General features: G+C 48.0%; 1 protein-coding gene across 2 annotated transcripts in view; it reads left to right on the forward strand.

Annotated features, from left to right (window-relative positions):
- The first annotated feature begins 8,568 nt into the window (after window positions 1-8,568).
- The window catches only part of smap1 (small ArfGAP 1), a 313,504-nt gene continuing 303,050 nt past the window's right edge, over window positions 8,569-19,022 (forward strand). The window contains exon 1 of one of the 2 annotated variants that reach the window (XM_085996578.1): window positions 8,569-9,080. In XM_085996578.1, coding sequence (XP_085852704.1) covers window positions 8,963-9,080 — 118 coding nt within the window. In that variant the 5' untranslated portion in view covers window positions 8,569-8,962. The remainder of the gene's footprint in view (window positions 9,081-19,022) is intronic. The other variant, XM_085996577.1, reaches the window with a different exon arrangement.

Here is a 19,022-nt window from a genome sequence, read left to right on the forward strand (position 1 = left end):
AGCGTCCCGGATGCCATGGTAACCCGCCCGAACTGGGAAATTGACTTGCGGCCGCCTCGCCCGTGGCAGCCGCAAGCAACGTTCTGGCAGAGGTGCCTTGCACAAGTTTGCGCCGGCGCATTAAAGGCCCCGCGGCGGCCGGCCGCTTTCCCGCCGCCCGCCTGGCCGCAGCTCCCTCCCCGGACTTCCCCCCCCCCCCGGAACAGAAGCAAGCCCGGCACTTGTCCGAGGTGCCGGGCTCATTTTTAATAAGATTATCGCGGGCCGCGGCCGGGTGCAGGCAGGTCCTCCTTAAGGGAAGGAGGAGGCCTGCACTTCCCGAACCTGCCGCACCGCAGCGGGCGCCGCAGCGCCGGAATAGCGCCGAAATTCAGCGCATAGCGCCAGTTTTCAGGCGCTAACAGCTTTCAGCAGCGCCGGCAGCCGTTTGGGCGCAGAAGTAGTGAATTTTTGGCCCGACCAGCGCGACTTAGCTCCGGCACTAACTTCCGGCGCTAAAGCCGTTGCTGCGCCAAAACCCAATTTCTAGGCCTGAGACTTTTGATAGCTTTATAACTGATCTGAAACGGAAAGCACAGACATGTAATTTCTCTGAACTCAAAGCATCCATGATTCGTGACCAGATTGTGTTTGGTATTCATGATAAAAAAGTCAGGGAACGTCTGTTGAGAGAAACCGAACTAAATTTGGAAAATGCGGTGAAAATATGCCAAGCCAGCGAGCTAGCTCGAAAGCACGCGCAGACTTTCAGTGAAATCAATAATGAAAAGCAATTGGAGGATGAAATTTTTAATTGTAAACGCTGTGGTTACAAACACCAGTTAAGACAATGCCCAGCGTTTGGAAAAATGTGCACAAAGTGTAATGGAAAGAATCACTTTGCCAAACAATGCTTTTCAAAAGTACAAACTAAGAAAGGGCAACGAGTTAATGTAATTGAGGACACTGATTTAAGTGAGACATTTTTTGTAGGAATGGTGTCATGTGACAATATCAAAAAGTATACAGAAAATGTGCAGCCCTCAGAAATGGACAATGCTGAAAATAAAGTTAATGCAGTAAAAGAGGACAAATGGATGATCCCACTGCAGGTAAATGGAGCATTAGTTACCTTGAAGCTAGACACTGGGGCAAAAGCAAACTTAATCAGTATGAGTGACATTAACAATGTGAAAGAAAAGCCCAAAATACAGAAAAAGTCAGTACTACTGAAGGACTATAATGGACAGAAAATAGATAGCTTAGGTGTATGCAGACTTAAAGTGACAGTCAAAGACAAAGTGCATCATCTCATGTTTTCTGTTGTGGCTGAAAGGCTTGATTCACTACTGGGTGACAAAGCTTGTGAGGACTTAGAACTGGTCAAAAGAGTCTACCGTATAAACTGTGCCATAAGCAGACCAGATGACTCGGTGGATTCTGTAGTGAATAATTTCCAGGATGTGTTCAAAGGATTTGGAGTTCTACCATTCACTTACAAGATCCAGCTAAAGCAGGATGCTCAGCCAGTGGTACATGCTCCACGAAGAGTTCCAGCACCCCTGCGTGACCGGCTCAAGAATGAACTGGACAGAATGACCACACTAGGAGTCATCAGGAAAGTCGAAGAGCCAACAGACTGGGTTAACTCCATGGTATGTGTAAAGAAAAAAAACAATGATCTAAGAATATGCATGGATCCATAGGACTTAAATGCAAACATAAAATGTGAACACTACCAGATTCCCAAGCGAGAAGAAATCACCAGTGAAATGTCAGGTGCCAGATACTTTACAAAGCTCGATGCCTCACAAGGATTTTGGCAACTAAAACTGGATGAAGAGAGCACCAAATACTGTACCTTCAACACACCATTTGGCAGGTATTGTTTCCTCAGAATGCCTTTCGGGATAATATCTGCATCTGAAATCTTTCATAGAGCGATAGAACACATAATTGAAGGTCTGGAAGGAGTTCGGGTCTATGTTGATGACATCATCATCTGGGGCTCCACACTGAAAGAACACAATGAGAGACTGACTAAAGTGCTACAGAGCATACGCCGGAATGGACTGAAGCTCAACAAAGCCAAGTGTCAGTTTGGCGTCCAGGAAGTCACTTTCTTAGGAGATAATCTATCTGGTAAAGGAATAGAGCCAGATATGGAAAAAGTAAACGTCATACTCAAAATGCCCCGACCCACTGACAAAAAGGAGGGCTACGCATCATGGGGATGATAAACTTCATTGGAAAGTTCATTCCTAACTTGTCAGCCAAGACAGCCTGTCTGCGAGACCTGCTACATAAAACAAATGAGTTCGCATGGACAGAAAGACATGAACAAGAGTGGATAAACCTCAAAACAGTGCTGACAACCACACCTGTACTCACCTTCTTTGACCCAACCAAAAGAATCAAAGTATCAACGGATGCATCAAAAGATGGCCTAGGTGCGGTCTTGCTACAAGCAGAGGGTGAAGATTGGAAGCCTGTTGCCTATGCCTCCAGGTCTATGACTGATACTGAGTGTCGATACGCCCAGATTGAAAAGGAATGTCTAGGCTTGGTAGTTGGGCTAGAAAAGTTTCATGGCTACATATATGGACTTCCCACCTTCACAGTTGAGACAGACCACAGCCCTCTGGTTGCCATCATAAAAAAAAACCTGAATGAGATGTCTCCAAGGATTCAACGACTCATGATGAAGCTGCAAATGTATGATTTGAACTGATCTACACACCAGGCAAATACATAGTGTTAGCAGATGCACTATCCCGAGCACCCACAATGAGTCATGGGAGCTCTACTGAAGAAGACGTGGATGTTCATGTGAGTATGGTCACTGCTGCGCTGCCCGTGTCAGACACAAAATCAAAGCAAATAGCAGAAGAAACAGTAAAAGATACAATATTACAAACAGTAATAGAGAACATTCATCATGGTTGGCCAAAAGGTTCCTGTCCAAAATATTTTCACATAAGGTCAGAATTGAGTGTCGCAAGTGGACTATTACTAAAACAGAACAGAATAGTCATTCCACAGGCTCTACGTCAAGACATGCTCAAAAGGATTCATGAGGGACACCTCGGAATTGAAAAATGCAAAAGGAGAGCAAGAGACACTGTTTATTGGCCTGGCATAAATAAGGACATTGAGAACATGATAGGCAAATGTGAGACATGTCAGAAACACCAAAACAAACAAGCAAAGGAACCAATGATAGTAGCTGACATACCAACAGCAGCATGGCAAAAGGTTGGTATGGACCTTTTTCATTTAAATGGTAAAGACTATCTAATAGTGATTGACTACTATTCTAACTATCCTGAGATGGCGCTGCTCTCAAGCACCACAGCAAGCAGTGTCATAATGCATGTGAAATCCATCTTCGCCAGACATGGAATTCCCAGGATTGCCATTAGCGACAATGGTCCGTGCTTCAACTGTAAGGAGTGGCAACAGTTTGCAGCACATTATGACTTTCAGCACATCACATCCAGTCCTTTGTATGCTCAGTCAAATGGTAAGGCAGAGAAAGGTGTTCAAGTTCTCAAGCAGCTACTGAAGAAAGCGACAGAAAGCAAGTCTGATCCTTATCTCGCCCTGCTGAGCTACCGAGCCTCACCTTTAGACTGTGGTTCTTCACCTGCTGAACTACTAATGGGTCGCAAGTTGCGCACCACGCTACCCTGCTGTGCAAAAGAACAGCAAAGTGAGGAACTGAGACAGAGACTTCAACTGTTAAAGCTGAAACAGAAATCATACTATGACAAGTCACCCAAAACTCTAAAACCATTGACAAAGGATGATGTTGTCAGGATTGAGGATCCAGATGCATGGAACAGGAAAGCTACAGTTCTTGAGGAAGTAGGACCAAGGTCATACACTGTGAGAACTGAGGAAGGACAGATTCTCAGGAGGAACCGCCGTTCCCTCCTAAAAACACAAGAGACTTTTCAAGACCAGATTGATGACAATGCCACAACTGCATCTTGTCATTCACCGCCAGAACAATCTCATGAAGACACATCAGACTTACCCGTGTTGAGAAGATCCACATGTGAAGTAAAAGAGCCTGATAGACTTAATCTTTGAGTACAATGTAAAGCTTTGAAAATGTGTTGACTGTTTTGAAAATGTTTATGTTTATAGAGCACTAACAAAAGTGTTACTGATATTATCTTTATTGTTTTCTTGAAAGTTGATTGATATTGATTTTGTTAAACCTCAAAGAAAGGGGGATGTAGTGATCAATAGCATGTCATTCTATAGTGGACACTAGGTGGAGCCGTAGAGCTGTATATAGCTGTATGTATAAGACTACACTACCCAGCTATATATTATATTAAGACTACATTACCCATGAGGCTAGGCTACCCACAAGGCAGCAGTCAAGATGGAAGCCTCTACAAGATGCTGTACTAGTCCACATGTGCTCAATAAAAGTAGCTAGCAAAAGCTAGCTGTGTTCATAATAAGAATGTCTATTTATTAATGAACATAACACCCAGGTTGCGATATTTCCGGACTTCAGACATCAGAAACATGTGCCGAGTCTAGAAATGCCTGGGCCCAGGTTGCACTATTTCCGGTTTTTGGTAAGCCTCCCTCAGGGTATCCGGATTCTGGAACATTTTACGGATTCCGGACCCCTGCCACCAATCGTCCCGGAGTCCAGATTCGGGAACTCCGGATTTGGGACGCTCAACCTGTATATATAGAGCAGCAATAACTTGAAACTTGCCTCGTGTGAGATTCCTGTAACATTTCTCACTCTGTAACTGGTGTTATTTTCCACTGCTCCCCAGCTGGTGATTCTTCTCTTGATGAATCCCACCAGAAGTAGGTTAATTATACACAAGTAATGCAGTAAAGCCTTGCAGATCAGATCAAATCACCACTTCGCCGGCCAAGCATGGAGAGGTTTAGGTGATGTGGCAGCACATGCTTTTTACAGGCGAGTTGCATTGGATCATGTGATGAGCTCTTTGGAGCAAGGGGACTATGTACGCTCTGGACAAGCAGACACTGAGATGCTTATTTCCATGTGCAACGTGAATGGTTGGCAAGTGTGGCACCATCAAGCTCACCTTCAAACTTTAGACTATCTGGAGGTCAAGAAAAACTGCTGGTTGCCTAGGCCAACCAGTTTTTATGAATGTGTCAGTTCACATGGTGAAAGACAATGACAGAACAATAATAAAGCTACCCAGACATCAGTAGCAGCTTTATAACTGCAATATTAAACCAAAACAAAAACAGAAAAAGTAAACTTCTGGTTTTCTTCTTTTCCCTTTCCCCATTCTCCTGCTCTTCTACTTTTGGTTTTATTTTACTTTTAAAATGAAGAAAGTTAAATGTGGGGCAGGAGATTATGTATATCTGCACATGCTAACATTTTCATTGACTTGTAATAACTATGGACAGGTCCAGTAAAACATTTCCCCGATTTCTTGCAGGAAAATGATGGGCTGGTGTGGATATATATTGGAACTCATTGCTGAGACATTGGATAAAATTGTTCTCAAATTCCAATTTGTAGTCTTTTCCCCTATTCCCAGTTCATGCTCACACTGTTCCCTCCCATTTCCCCTCAGTTCACACTGGCACTTCTCTTCCCTCATGACTCCAGTTCAGGTGTTCTTCCCCTCCCCCAGTTCACACTGGCGCTCTTCTGTCTCCCGCACAGAGTTCACACTGGCACTCTTCTTCCCCCTTTCCACCCCCGTTCATATTGGCATTCCTCTCCCTTCCCCTCACAGTTTGCAGAGGTACTAATTTTCCTGCTTCATCTTCAAAACTACCAGAAAATTAGGAATTCCTGCCAGTGGCATACAGCAACATTCGATCCCAGGAGAGAGGTGTCACAGGGGTATTCGGCACTTTGACTTTCTACCGCAAATCTGGCCAGTTCTAATGCATACTCTGCAATGTCTTTCTTCTCCTTATCTCAGTGTGATTAAAGTCAATAACCTATTTGCCACCAAAGTGATTACAATCATTGCATAAGCAGAATGTTAGAAAATGGGGTTATTCTCAGCAAACTGAAAGTGACAGATGTTAAATAATCTGTCTTATGATTCCTTTCATACTTAGTGTGGAGAGTTACAAAATATGATGCACTGAAAAAAATTAATTCAAATTATATTAGTTTAGAGAGAGAGTAAATCAAGGCATTATCTACAATTATCAAGTAACTAAACTGTTCCATTGGGTTAGAGGGTACTAAATACTAAGAACTAAAAGCCCTAACTTCAGAAAATATTACATTAAATTATAGTTTTCCTTATTTGCCAAACATCTCCGGAGCATGTCTTACTGTTATTAGAGCTCCTGTTTATATACAAAATCAACATTCAGGTTCTTTTATATACATCTCCCCTCCTTACACAAATGATAGTACAATCTCCCCAGGACATTTCCCCCTTCCTCTGCACTTCCTGGCTTTGTGTTCCCTCTCTGATCTACACAGATAACAATGAATAAAACAGATTCAATTCAAAGCACTTAGAAAATAGTGCAAATGAGGCAAACTTTCAATTGCAAAGCTTTATTTGTCACAAAAGACTAAAGTAGGAGTTGGGAATGCAGCAGGACTATAACAATTGAGCCACAATGACTCATGCTGTGATAAAAGCTCAGCGCAGGATACTCATTAAATCCCATCCACAAACCTGGACAAGTGTGCACTGAGTCCGTGTAAAACATGAACAGTTGGCGCGGATGGAAAGTGGCTCCAAACATTTCAGGTTGTATGCTGCATAAGCATATAATGAAACGGCTTGCATTTATATAGCACTTTTCACATCCTCAGGATGCCCCAAAATGCTTCACAGCCAATGAAGTACCTTTGAAGTCTAGTCACTGTTGTAATGTAGGGAAACACTTTGGCCACATTGTTCACAGCAAGGTCCCACAAGCAGCAATGAGATAAATGACCAGATAATCTGCTTTACTTTGAGGGATCAATGTTGACCAGAACTCCTTTGCTCTTCTTTGTCTGGCATCATGTGGTCTTTTAAGTCCATCTGATGGGGCAGATGGGGGTCTCGGTTTAACATCTGATCTGAAAGATGTACTACAGTGAAGTGACACTTGAAAAAAGCATGGAACACGAATCAAACCACTAGTCCCACTGATCTGCTTCTTCCATATGAATAAGACTTGCATTTATATAGCACCTTGCATGACCACCAGACAACCCAAAGCACTTTACAGCCAATGAAGTACTTTTGAAGTGTGGTCACTGTTGTAATGTAGTAATATTACAACAGTAATATGGCTACTGACCATAGAGCACATATACCAGAAACGCTGTCTACGGAGGTCACGGTCCATCATCAAAGACCCTACCCACCCCAGCCACAGTCTGTTCGCCCTCCTGCCATCTGGGAGACGCTACAGATGCATTTGCACCCGTACGACCAGATTTAGGAACAGCTTCTTTCCCAGGGCTGTCATCCTACTGAACTCCACAAATAAACTCTAAAGCCTGCACATCTGCCAATGCACTTTATTATGGTTATATTTATGCTAATATACTACAAGCCAAATGTATGTTGAATGTTTAAATGTCTTAATCCAAATGTACACTCTCGGGAGCCGCAAGCCTACATTTCGTTGTACTGCACTTGTGCACTAACAATGACAATAAAGGTTGATTTGATTTGATTTGATTTTGATTTGATATAGACCACGTACATTCCACTTTATCGTGAAGTCCACCTAACCCATTTCAACCAACCATTGCAAGCATACTTTCTCATTGGCGCATTCGTTGGGGCCTATCAACATGGAGGAGATCCTAATCTAGGCGCAGGGCTTAAGATGGCAAAGCTATCTAAACAAATGGAGCAGTTCCAAGAGTAACATGCATCGACATGTAAGTGTTGGTGATTTATTTTGTCTGCACTATAATAATTTGAATTAAATTGCATTATCCCATTCCATCCCCATAAAAGAAAGACTTGCACTTATATAGCGCCTTTCCAGGACATCCCAAAGTGCTTTCCAGCCAATGAAGTACTGTATAGTGACTGTTGTAATGTAGGAAACACGGCAGCCAATTTGCACACAGCAAGCTCCCGGAAACAGCAACGTGATAATGACCAATCTGTTTTAGTGATGTTGATTGAGGGATAAATATTGGCTAGGACACTGGGGATAACTCCCCTGCTCTTCTTCAAAATAGTGTCATGGGATCTTTTATGTCTACCTGAGAGGGCAAGCGGGGCCTCGGTTTAGCGTCTCATCTGAAAGACAGCACCTCCGGCAGTGCAGCACTCCCTCAGTACGGCACTGGAGCACTCCCTCAGTACGGCACTGGTGCGTCAGCCTAGTCTAGGCGCAGGGTTTAAGATGGCAAAGCTATCTAAAACAAATGGAGCAGTTCCAAAAATAAGATTGGAATTGATGACTTGCTGCAAACAGTCCCACCAAAACCCCCAGCCTTGTGACGTGGCCTTGCGCGCGCGCGCCCGCGGACCCATGCGCCAGCCGCCGCCCTGACGTCATCGCCTCACCTGCCCGGCGCACGGATACGGAAGAAAGCCCAGAGCTGTGAACCGTCCCGGAACTGGAATCAATGGGTTTGGAGGGGAGAGAGCGAACTGATGACTTGCCAATTAGCCACAAAACCAAATACGCGTTGATGTCACGCGTTAAAAAAAACCTGAATAACCGGGTTTGAATATGGGTTAATTTCTGCTTATCTTTTTTATTGGTGAGAACGGAGGCGGCGCTACTTTGTGCGGGCGGCGGCGTCGTTGTGGTGCCGGCGCTGTTAGGGAGTGAGGCGGCGCCGCTTCCGGCGGGCGGCCATATTGTGGGAGAGGAGGGAGCACGAGCGGCCCGAGAGAGGTTGTCACCCTCCAACCCACCTCACCCCAGCGAGAGAGGCCGTCACCCTCCGACCCACCCGACCCCAGTGAGAGAGGCTGTCACCCTCCGACCCACCACACCCGGCTCGGCTCGACTCGTCGCCATGACCACCCGTTCCGAGCGCGAGAAGTCGCAGAAGCAGAACGAGCAGCACCAGGCCATCCTGTCCAAGCTGCTGCGGGAGGAAGACAACAAGTACTGCGCCGACTGCGAGGCCAAAGGTAACCCGAGGACAGTCACTCCGACAGCGCTGACTGCGGCCTGTTCCCCGGGGCGGGAGAGGGGGGGAAGGCAGGCTGCCTCCTCCTGCCTCTGTCCTCCTCCTCCTGCCTCTCCTCACTGTGAATCACAGCCTTTCCTGGCTGCGCCCATTGGGCAAGAGGCTGGGAGCCGAGCCCCGGGGGTGGGTCTGTGTGTGTGGTTTCGGGTGGGGGGTCTGAGTCTGGGCGTGCGGTTTGGGGTGGGGGGGTCTGAGTCTGGGGGTGGGGTGGGGGGGTCTGAGTCTGGGGGTGGGGTGGGGGGGTCTGAGTCTGGGGGTGGGGTGGGGGGGTCTGAGTCTGGGGGTGGGGTGGTCTGAGTCTGGGGGTGGGGTGGTCTGAGTCTGGGCGTGCGGTGGTCTGAGTCTGGGCGTGTGGTTTGGGGTGGGGGGGTCAGTCTGGGCGTGCGGTTTGGGGTGGGGGGTCTGGGTCTGGGCGTGCGGTTTGGGGTGGGGGGTCTGAGTCTGGGCGTGCGGTTTGGGGTGGGGGAGTCTGGGCGTGCGGTTTGGGGTGGGGGGTCTGGGTCTGGGCGTGCGGTTTGGGGTGGGGGAGTCTGGGCGTGCGGTTTGGGGTGGGGGAGTCTGGGCGTGCGGTTTGGGGTGGGGGAGTCTGGGCGTGCGGTTTGGGGTGGGGGAGTCTGGGCGTGCGGTTTGGGGTGGGGGAGTCTGGGCGTGCGGTTTGGGGTGGGGGAGTCTGGGCGTGCGGTTTGGGGTGGGGGAGTCTGGGCGTGCGGTTTGGGGTGGGGGAGTCTGGGCGTGCGGTTTGGGGTGGGGGAGTCTGGGCGTGCGGTTTGGGGTGGGGGAGTCTGGGCGTGCGGTTTGGGGTGGGGGAGTCTGGGCGTGCGGTTTGGGGTGGGGGAGTCTGGGCGTGCGGTTTGGGGTGGGGGAGTCTGGGCGTGCGGTTTGGGGTGGGGGAGTCTGGGCGTGCGGTTTGGGGTGGGGGAGTCTGGGCGTGCGGTTTGGGGTGGGGGAGTCTGGGCGTGCGGTTTGGGGTGGGGGAGTCTGGGCGTGCGGTTTGGGGTGGGGGAGTCTGGGCGTGCGGTTTGGGGTGGGGGAGTCTGGGCGTGCGGTTTGGGGTGGGGGAGTCTGGGCGTGCGGTTTGGGGTGGGGGAGTCTGGGCGTGCGGTTTGGGGTGGGGGAGTCTGGGCGTGCGGTTTGGGGTGGGGGAGTCTGGGCGTGCGGTTGGGGGGGTCGGGGCGTGTGGTTTGTTTGGGGGGGGGGTCGGGGCGTGTGTTTTGGTGGAGTGGGGTTGGTTTGGGAGTGAGTCTGGATGATTGGCTGTCATCGCCCGTATCGGTCTGTGACCTTTTAAAGGAGGGAAGGTGGAGAGGTGGCGAGCCTGCATCATCCCACAATGAACCGTGCAAATGATTTTTTCTTCCCGTGGCGTTTTCCATTGGAGCTGCCGGATGTCCCCTCTGTCGATGCCAATTGTATTTTAAAGACTGTGATCTGGAGACTTCACACTTCCCCCCCCTCTCTCTCTCTCTCTCTTCCTCTTCCCCACCACACCCACCTTAGTAAAAATGACACTTGTCCCATCCACAGCAGCACTTATAGGATCCTGCACTGATCAGAGCAATATCTATTTCGCAAATAGAATTGAAAAGTCTAAGACCGGCACAGTGCTTTCAATACTTGAGAGATTGAATCAAGGCACTTGGTACTTAATGTAGGGGAGTGAACTTGAATCTTTCATCAGTCATTGAATAAAGGTGCTTTATGCCGAGTGTGTGACCTTCTCACTCGTCTCTTGATCAATTATACAGTATTGAAGATTGTGCCAAAGAGCAAACTCTTTGTGTAGCATTTATCCCTTTTGATTAATGTGACTGTTAAATCAGCTGAAACAGTTACAAGTGGTGGAGGCAAATTCAATCTTACCTTTCAAAAGGGAATTGGTAAGTACCTAAAGGGAAAAAAATTGCAGGGCTGTGGGGAAAGGGCAGGGGAGTGGGACTAGCTGAGTGTCGGCACAGGCTCGATGAGTCGAATGGCCACCTTCCATGCTGTAACCATTCTATGATTCTAAGTTGCATGTATTTATGCTGCTACAGTTAATCTTGAAGACAGTTAGTGTTTTTGTTTGGATAAACTTGAAATTCTCCACTTGTCAAAGTAAAGTTAGGTTTGTTTTCTATATCTGCAAAGTGTGGTTAAAATTTTGCAAATTATCTAGATTTACTGAGATACATACTTTCTATTGCACAGCACTTCCTTCCATTTGAAGTGATTCTTTTGTATCTATCTATGGTTACAAAACATTTGGTTACAGTACAGAAATAGTGCAACTGTTAATAGAAACATAGAAATAGGAGCAGGAGTAGGCCATTCGGCCCCTCGAGCCTGCTCCGCCATTCAATGAGATCATGGCTGATCATCCAAACTCAGTACCCTGTCCCTGCCTTCTCCCCATATCCCTTGATCCCTTTAGCCTTAAGAAATATATCTAACTCCTTCTTGAATATATTTAATGAATTGGCCTCAACTGCCTTCTGTGGTAGAGAATTCCACAGGTTCACCACTCTCTGGGTGAAGAAATTCCTCCTCATCTCAGTCCTAAATGGCTTACCCCTTTATCTTTTAATGTGGAGATACCGGTGTTGGACTGGGGTGGTCAAATGTAAGAAGTCACACAACACCAGGTTATAGTCCAACAGCTTTATTTGAAATCACAAGCTTTCGGAGCGCTGCTCCTTCGTCAGGTCCTGATGGCTATACCTGACGAAGGAGCAGCGCTCCGAAAGCTTGAGATTTCAAATAAAGCTGTTGGACTATAACCTGGTGTTGTGTGACTTCTTACCCTTATCTTTAGACTGTGACCCCCTGGTTCTGGACTCCCCTGCCATCGGGAACATCCTTCCTGCATCTAGTCTGTCTAGTCCTGTTAGAATTTTATAAGTTTCAATGTACCATAGTGGATCCAGTATACTGTTATAGTAGTGGCTCAAATTTACTGTCTTTTTTTTTCTGTGTTGTGAATGTAACCACAAAATTCTGCAGTCCTTAGTTGCAAACCAAAGTAATCTCTATTCTTTTCCCTAGTCAGAACAATTTTTTTAGGCCTTGTCCTGCTTTGAATTTCTTACTCAAAATGACAGAGTATAAATCCCTATGGATTAAGTACATATTTACTTATTACAGTGTGCACATTGTAAATAAATGTTTTAATAACCAGCTTTGCTTCTTGATTGCTGAATTGCAGCCAAGCCATAGATTATATATGTAGCCTGTTTTTATATTGTAGGCAATTTTGACTGTGACCTGATGCTCTGGGATAGAAAATATTATAGAAGAAATTTCAAATGTGATGGTGAATTGTGATATCACGAGTCATGGGTCTCTTTTTCTAAACAAACAAAGGCCATGCATTGAGTATTTCTTGTGCTTCTCTCTACTCATTAGTCTTTGTGTATGATATGAAGATAGCCATCATACAGCAATACACATTTCGCGTCAAGAATTGCAGTTGGGAGATCTTTAAGATGGCAGTATCCAGGGAGAGGTCCTGCTGATGGGATGGCTTGATAACTACTTCACATGATTTGCTTTGTGAGGGCCTCTTGTTTATTCTGGAGCACTAAGAAGGAAACAAAAAACCCAGAACAAGAATATTGCTTTTATTCTACTGGCTGAATACATCAGTTGGTGTTTTACTAATGCTGCAAAGTATGTGGAACTTGAGAAATGTGATGAGGAAGATTATGGGATGGGATTTGGGGGGGGCGGGTGCTGAAGGTGGGAAGAAGTGTTCAGCCATGACAGTCTGGCCATCATTGAGTGGGGCAAGCTTGATGGACCAGCAGGTCTTTTTCTGCCTGTCCATTTTGTATTTGCAGCTGAAGATTACATATAGCTTATTTTTGTGGATTGGTATTTTATTTTTTACTGATGTGGCTATCATACTGAAGCTAATTGAGATCAGAAATTTCTCTGGTCCTCCGCATCTGCTGGTGATTGCCTGATGGAGGAATTAAAAGGTCTCATTGGCCACAATGTAAGATGGTCGGGTTGGAGTTATGTGATTGCTGTAGCTGCTGTCTGTTTCTTGTGACTTTCTTGTTTTCTGCTTAACTTTGCACAGAGATTCCTTTTCAAAGTGCAGGACAGTGCTGTTGTGGCCTGTCCTGTGCTTTCTACACTGAGTGGGGATGTTGTATGCCTTAGTAGTTATTGTTCTTCCCATCCCAAGTTGCTTGCCATTTTTCAGCTTGCATTAGAAAATTTGCTTGGGAAGTGACCTGGCTAACCCAAAGAAGCCGTGTTTATTAAGCATTACTTTAACACTAGTTGCAGTGGCTCATGACAGAACTTTGTTTATCTTGCCCTTTGCAGCATCAATTGCAGTGATGTGAAAGTTGTCAAGTCCCTTCATGTGATGCTGTTTTCATTGGCTCTTCATTGTGGTTTCTCATATTACAAGACAAGACATTGATGGTGGAGCCCAGCACGTGAGTGCAAAAGACAAGGCTGAAGCATTTGCAACTATCTTCAGCCAGAAGTGCCGAGTGGATGATCCATCTCGGCCTCTTCCTGAGGTCCCCAGCATCACAGATGCCAGTCTTCAGCCCATTCAATTCACTCCATGTGATGTCAAGAAACGGCTGAAGACACTGGATACTGCAAAGGCTATGGGCCCTGACAACATTCCGGCAATAGTACTGAAGACTTGTGCTCCAGAACTAGCTGCGCCCTTAACCAAGCTGTTCCAGTACAGCTACAACACTGGCATCTACCCGGCAATGTGGAAAATTGCCCAAGTATGTCCTGTCTACAAAAAGCAGGACAAATCCGACCCGGCCAATTACCATCCCATCAGTCTACTCTCAATCATCAGCAAAGTGATGGAAGGTGTCATCGACAGTGCTATCAAGTGGCACTTACTCAGCAATAACCTGCTAACTGACGCCCAGTTTGGGTTCCGCCAGGGCCACTCAGCTCCTGACCTCATTACAGCCTTGGTCCAAACATGGACAAAAGAGCTGAACTCAAGATGTGAGGTGAGAGTGACTGCCCTTGACATCAAGGCAGTATTTGATCGAGTGTGGCATCAAGGAGCCCTAGCAAAACTGAAGTCAATGGGAATCCAGGGGAAAACTCTCCATTGGTTGGAATCATACCTAGCACAAAGGAAGTTGGCTGTGGTTGTTGGAGGTCATTCATCTCAATCACATGACATCACTGCAGGAGTTCCTCAGGGCAGTGTCCTAGGCCCAACCATCTTCAGCTGTTTCATCAATGACCTTCCCTCCATCATAAGGTCAGAAGTGGGGATGTTCGCTGATGATTGCACACTGTTCACCATTCGAGACTCGTCAGATACTGACGCAGTCCGTGTCCATATGCAGCAAGACCTGGACAACATTCAGACTTGGGCTGACAAGTGGCAAGTAACATTCGCACCACACAAGTGCCAGGCAATGACCAGCTCCAACAAGCGAGACTCTAACCAGCTCCCCATGACATTCAATGGCATTACCATCGCTGAATCCCCCACTATCAACATCCTGGGGGTTACCGTTGATCAGAAACTGAACTAGACCAGCCACATAAATACTGTGGCTACAAGAGCAGGCCAGAGGCTGGGAATTCTGTGGCGAGTGTCTCACCTCCTGACTCGCCAAAGCCTTTCCACCATCTACAAGGCACAAGTCAGGAGTGTGATGGAATACTCTCCACTTGCCTGGATGAGTGCAGCTTCAACAACACTCAAGAAGCTCGACACCATTCAGGATAAAGCAGCCCGCTTGATTGGCACTCCATCCACCTTCAACATTCACTCCCTCCACCACTGGCGCACTGTGGCTGCAGTGTGTACCATCTACAAGATGCACTGCAGCAACTCGCCAAAGCACCTTCCAAACCCGCGACCTCTACCACTTAGAAGGGCAAGGGCAGCAGACGCATGGGAACATCACCACCTACAAGTTCCCCTCCAAGCCACACACCATCCTGACTTGGACCTGTATCGCCGTTCCTTCACTGTCACTGGGCCAAAATCCTGGAACTCCCTTCCTAACAGCATTGTGGGTGTACCTACACCATATGGACTGCAGCGGTTCAAGGCGGCGGCTCACAGCCATCTTCTCGAGGGCAATTGGGGATGGGCACTAAATGCAGGCCTAGCCAGCCAGCGACGCCCACATCCCATCAATGCATAATAAAAAAACAGTAGAACAGAAGTTGAGATTAACTTGGGAAGAATCATAGAATCCTAGTCACCAAGATGGCTCCTGGGCTGGCAGAGGGAGGAGTCAGTAGCAGTATGTTTGTGTGTGTGTGTGTGCTAGGCTGTTGTAGTAGAGCCTGGTCTCCAATCATCTTGGATCCCCTTGCCATTGGACCAAGACCTTGCTCTGTCAAGCCCGTGTGGTAGCTGGTGTGCAACGGCCACCCCACGTTGAAAGAATTCACGCACAGGCATCTTCCACCCTTTAAAATGAAGTTTAGGACCTGGGGCATCAGGACCCTCATGGACAACCCCAACAGTGACAGACTGGAACGCTGTACTGCTATCGTTGCCCGGGAGCTCCGCTGCTTCGACATTGACATCGCCATCCTAAGTGAGACCCGGCAGGCAGGGGAAGGCCAGCTCAAGGAGCAAGGCGGTGGCTACACCACCGTCTGGAAAGGCAAACCTGAAGAACGCCGCCTCCATGGGGTAGGCTTCACCATGAGAAATGAACTAGTTGGGCGTCTGAGACTCTCTTAGCGGTATAAATGAGCGCCTCATGACTCTTCGGCTCACCCTAGCCTGGAACCAGTGTGCTACGGTTTTCAGTGCTGACGACCCAACACTGGAAGCCACAGACGAGACCAAAAAGGAATTCTACTCCAGCCTCGAACAATCCCTGTCCCGAGTCCCAATGGGCGACAAGCTGATCCTCCTTGGCGACTTTTAACACCAGAGTTGGAAAGGGCAGAGACTTCTGGGGAGGTGTGATCGGCAGAGAGGGGGTAGGGAAAGCCAAACAACCTGAATACTCCCAGTGATGCAGAGATAGTGTCCTCAGCACCTGGACTGCACTCAAGGCCTCCCTAATCGGCACCTGTGAAGCGACGCTCTCACTCGACCAGGAAACACCAAGACTGGTTCGATGAGAATGACCAGGAGATCCAGGAGCTAATAAGCCGCAATGCAAGGCATTCCTGATCTGGAAACAACACAACTCGAGAACAAGAAAGCAGCTCTACAGAGGCCTGAAGGCCGATGTCCAACAAAAAACTTGCAACCTAAAGAACAGATGGTGGATGGAGAAAGCACAGGATATCCAGCAGCTAGCTGACAACCACGACGTGCGTGGATTCTTTAGCGCTGTCAAGACCAGCTACGGCCCAAGGTCCTACCCCACTGCAGGCCAAGAATGGAGAGGTACTCATCAAGGACAGCGAGGCAGTCAGTGCCCACTGGAAGGAGCACTTCGAAGATCTCTTTAACCGAGACTCTGTCTTCGATGAGAGTGTCCTCAACTCCATCCCGCAGCATGCTACCCGCCGCCATCTCAGCACAACCCCAGCCCGGCATGAGGTTGAAAAGGCCATCCAACAACTGAAGAACAAGGAGGCCTCGGGAGCAGATGGAACCCCTGCCGAGGCACTAAAAAGCATGGCGGAGAAGCGCTACTGGCGCAAATACATGAACTCATTTCTCTTATCTGGAAGGAGGAGAGCATGCCAGGGGATCTCTGAGACGCCGTAATTGTGACCATCTTCAAGAAAGGTGACAAGTCCGATTGCGGTAATTACAGAGGAGTTTCCCTGCTGTCTGCCACAGGGAAAGTCATCGAGAATCCTCCTCAATCGCCTTCTCCCAGTGACAGAAGAGCTCCTCCCAGAGTCGCAATGCGGATTCCGCCCACTAAGGGGCACAATGGGTGTGATCTTCACCACGCGTCAATTACAAGAGAAAAGCAGGGGCTGTACATGGCCTTTGATCTCACAAAGACCTTCGACACTGTCGACCGTGAGGGATTATGGAGTGTCCTCCTCAAATTTGGCTGCCCTCAAAAGTTTGTCACCATCCTCCGCCTGCTTCACGACGACACGCAAGCCGTGATCCTGGCCAACGGTTCCACCACAGACCCAATTCATGTATGGACCGGGGTCAAGCAAGGCTGTGTCATCGCAACAACGCTCTTCTCGATCTTCCTTGCTGCAATACTCCATCTCGCCCTCAATAAGCTCCCTGCTGGAGTGGAGCTATTTACAGAACAAACTGGAAACTGTTCAACCTCCAGCCCAGATCCAAGGTCGTCCCATCCTCTGTTGTCGAATTACAGTATGCAGACAATGCTTGCGTCTGCGCTCACTCAGAGGTTGAACTCCAAACCATTGTCAGCACCTTCACCGAAGTGTACGAGAGCATGGCCTTACACTAAACATCCGTAAGACGAAGGTTCTCTACCAACCTGCCCCCGCCACACAGTGCTGCCCCCCTGGTTATCAAAATCCATGCCAAGGCCTTGGACAAGGTGGGCCACTTTCCATACCTCGGGAGTCTACCGTCAACAAGGGCAGACATCTGACAAAGTCCAACACAGCCTTCGGTCGCCTGAGGAAGAGAGCGTTTGAAGACCAGGACCTCAAACCTGGCACTAAGCTCATGGTCTACAGAGCAGCAGTGATACCTGCCCTGCTGTATGCTTGTTATGGACCATGTACAGCAGGCACCTCAAAGCACTGGAGAGGTACCACCAATGCTGCCTTTGCAAGATCCTGTAAATCCATTGGCAGGATAGGTGCACCAAAGTCGGTGTTCTCGCTCAGGCCAGCACTGAAGCTTTGACCACGCTCGATCAGCTCCGATGGATGGGTCACATCGTCTGCATGCCCGATACGAGACTCCCAAAACAAGCGCTCTACTCGTAGCTCTGACGAGGCAGACGAGCCCCAGGTGGGCAGAGGAAACACTTCAAGGGTACCCTCAAAGTCGTCTTGAAAGTGCAACACCCCCACTGACATCTGGGTATCCCTGGCCCAAGACCGCACAAAGTGGAGGAGAAGCACCCGGGAAGGCGCCGAACACCTCGAGTATTTTCGCCGGGAGCAAGCGGAAGCCAAGCACAAGGAATGCATGTCAACCCAAGCACCCCACCCACCCGCCCCTTCAACCACCGCCTGCCCCACATGTGACTGAGACTGTAGGTCTCGCATTGGACTCATCAGTCACCTGAACTCCATTTTAATGTGGAAACAAGTCATCCTCGGAACTGTAGGGGGTGGCGCGTGTGGTGGTGTATGGCGCGTACGTACGCCCAGTCAGTTATGCCTCTGACTGTTTAGTGAGCGGTTCGAATCGCTCCCACGCCCCTCGGTTCTAGACACCGGACTTAGGTACAAGGCAGCAGTACAGAGAAGACTCGAGTAGACAGGTGGTTGGATTTAAACAAAACCAAGATTTTATTGAAGAGGAAAAACTTGATACAATCTTATAGGAAAAATTGCTAGTGTACACTTCTACAGGCAAAAATACAAATGAACTATATACTTATACAGGGAATGGGGAACACCGGCACATTGAGGGAAAACGACTATCTTAACAATCCCCTTATCCTTATCCCACCCCCTATACCTAACTAGATTAAGCTATGAGGGGTCAGAACTTCATGCTCACCAATCAAAAAGTTTGTTAAACTCAAAAACAGCGGTGGGGTTCGCTCTTGGTGCACTCTCTGGAGCTTGTCGTCACGTGGCTTCCAGGCGCTGCAAGGGCGTCGACCAGGTTCGAGTACCCGAAAGTTAAAGTCTCTGTTTGGGTACTTTACCTTGCAGGGATGATTCTTTGTCGACAGCCGCCAGATTGAGTTGGTGTGCAGATATTCGAAGGTTGGCCGAGGCTGAAGGCCCGATAATTCGAAGCCTTTCCTCAGTTGGTCTTTCTCCAGTGGTCTTCCCTCGTCGCGTCCCG

Source organism: Somniosus microcephalus, chromosome 9 (genome assembly GCF_052327205.1).
Source record: "Somniosus microcephalus isolate GS21.2 chromosome 9, FLI_Smic_1.0, whole genome shotgun sequence".
In the NCBI taxonomy this organism is placed as follows: Eukaryota; Metazoa; Chordata; class Chondrichthyes; order Squaliformes; family Somniosidae; genus Somniosus; species Somniosus microcephalus.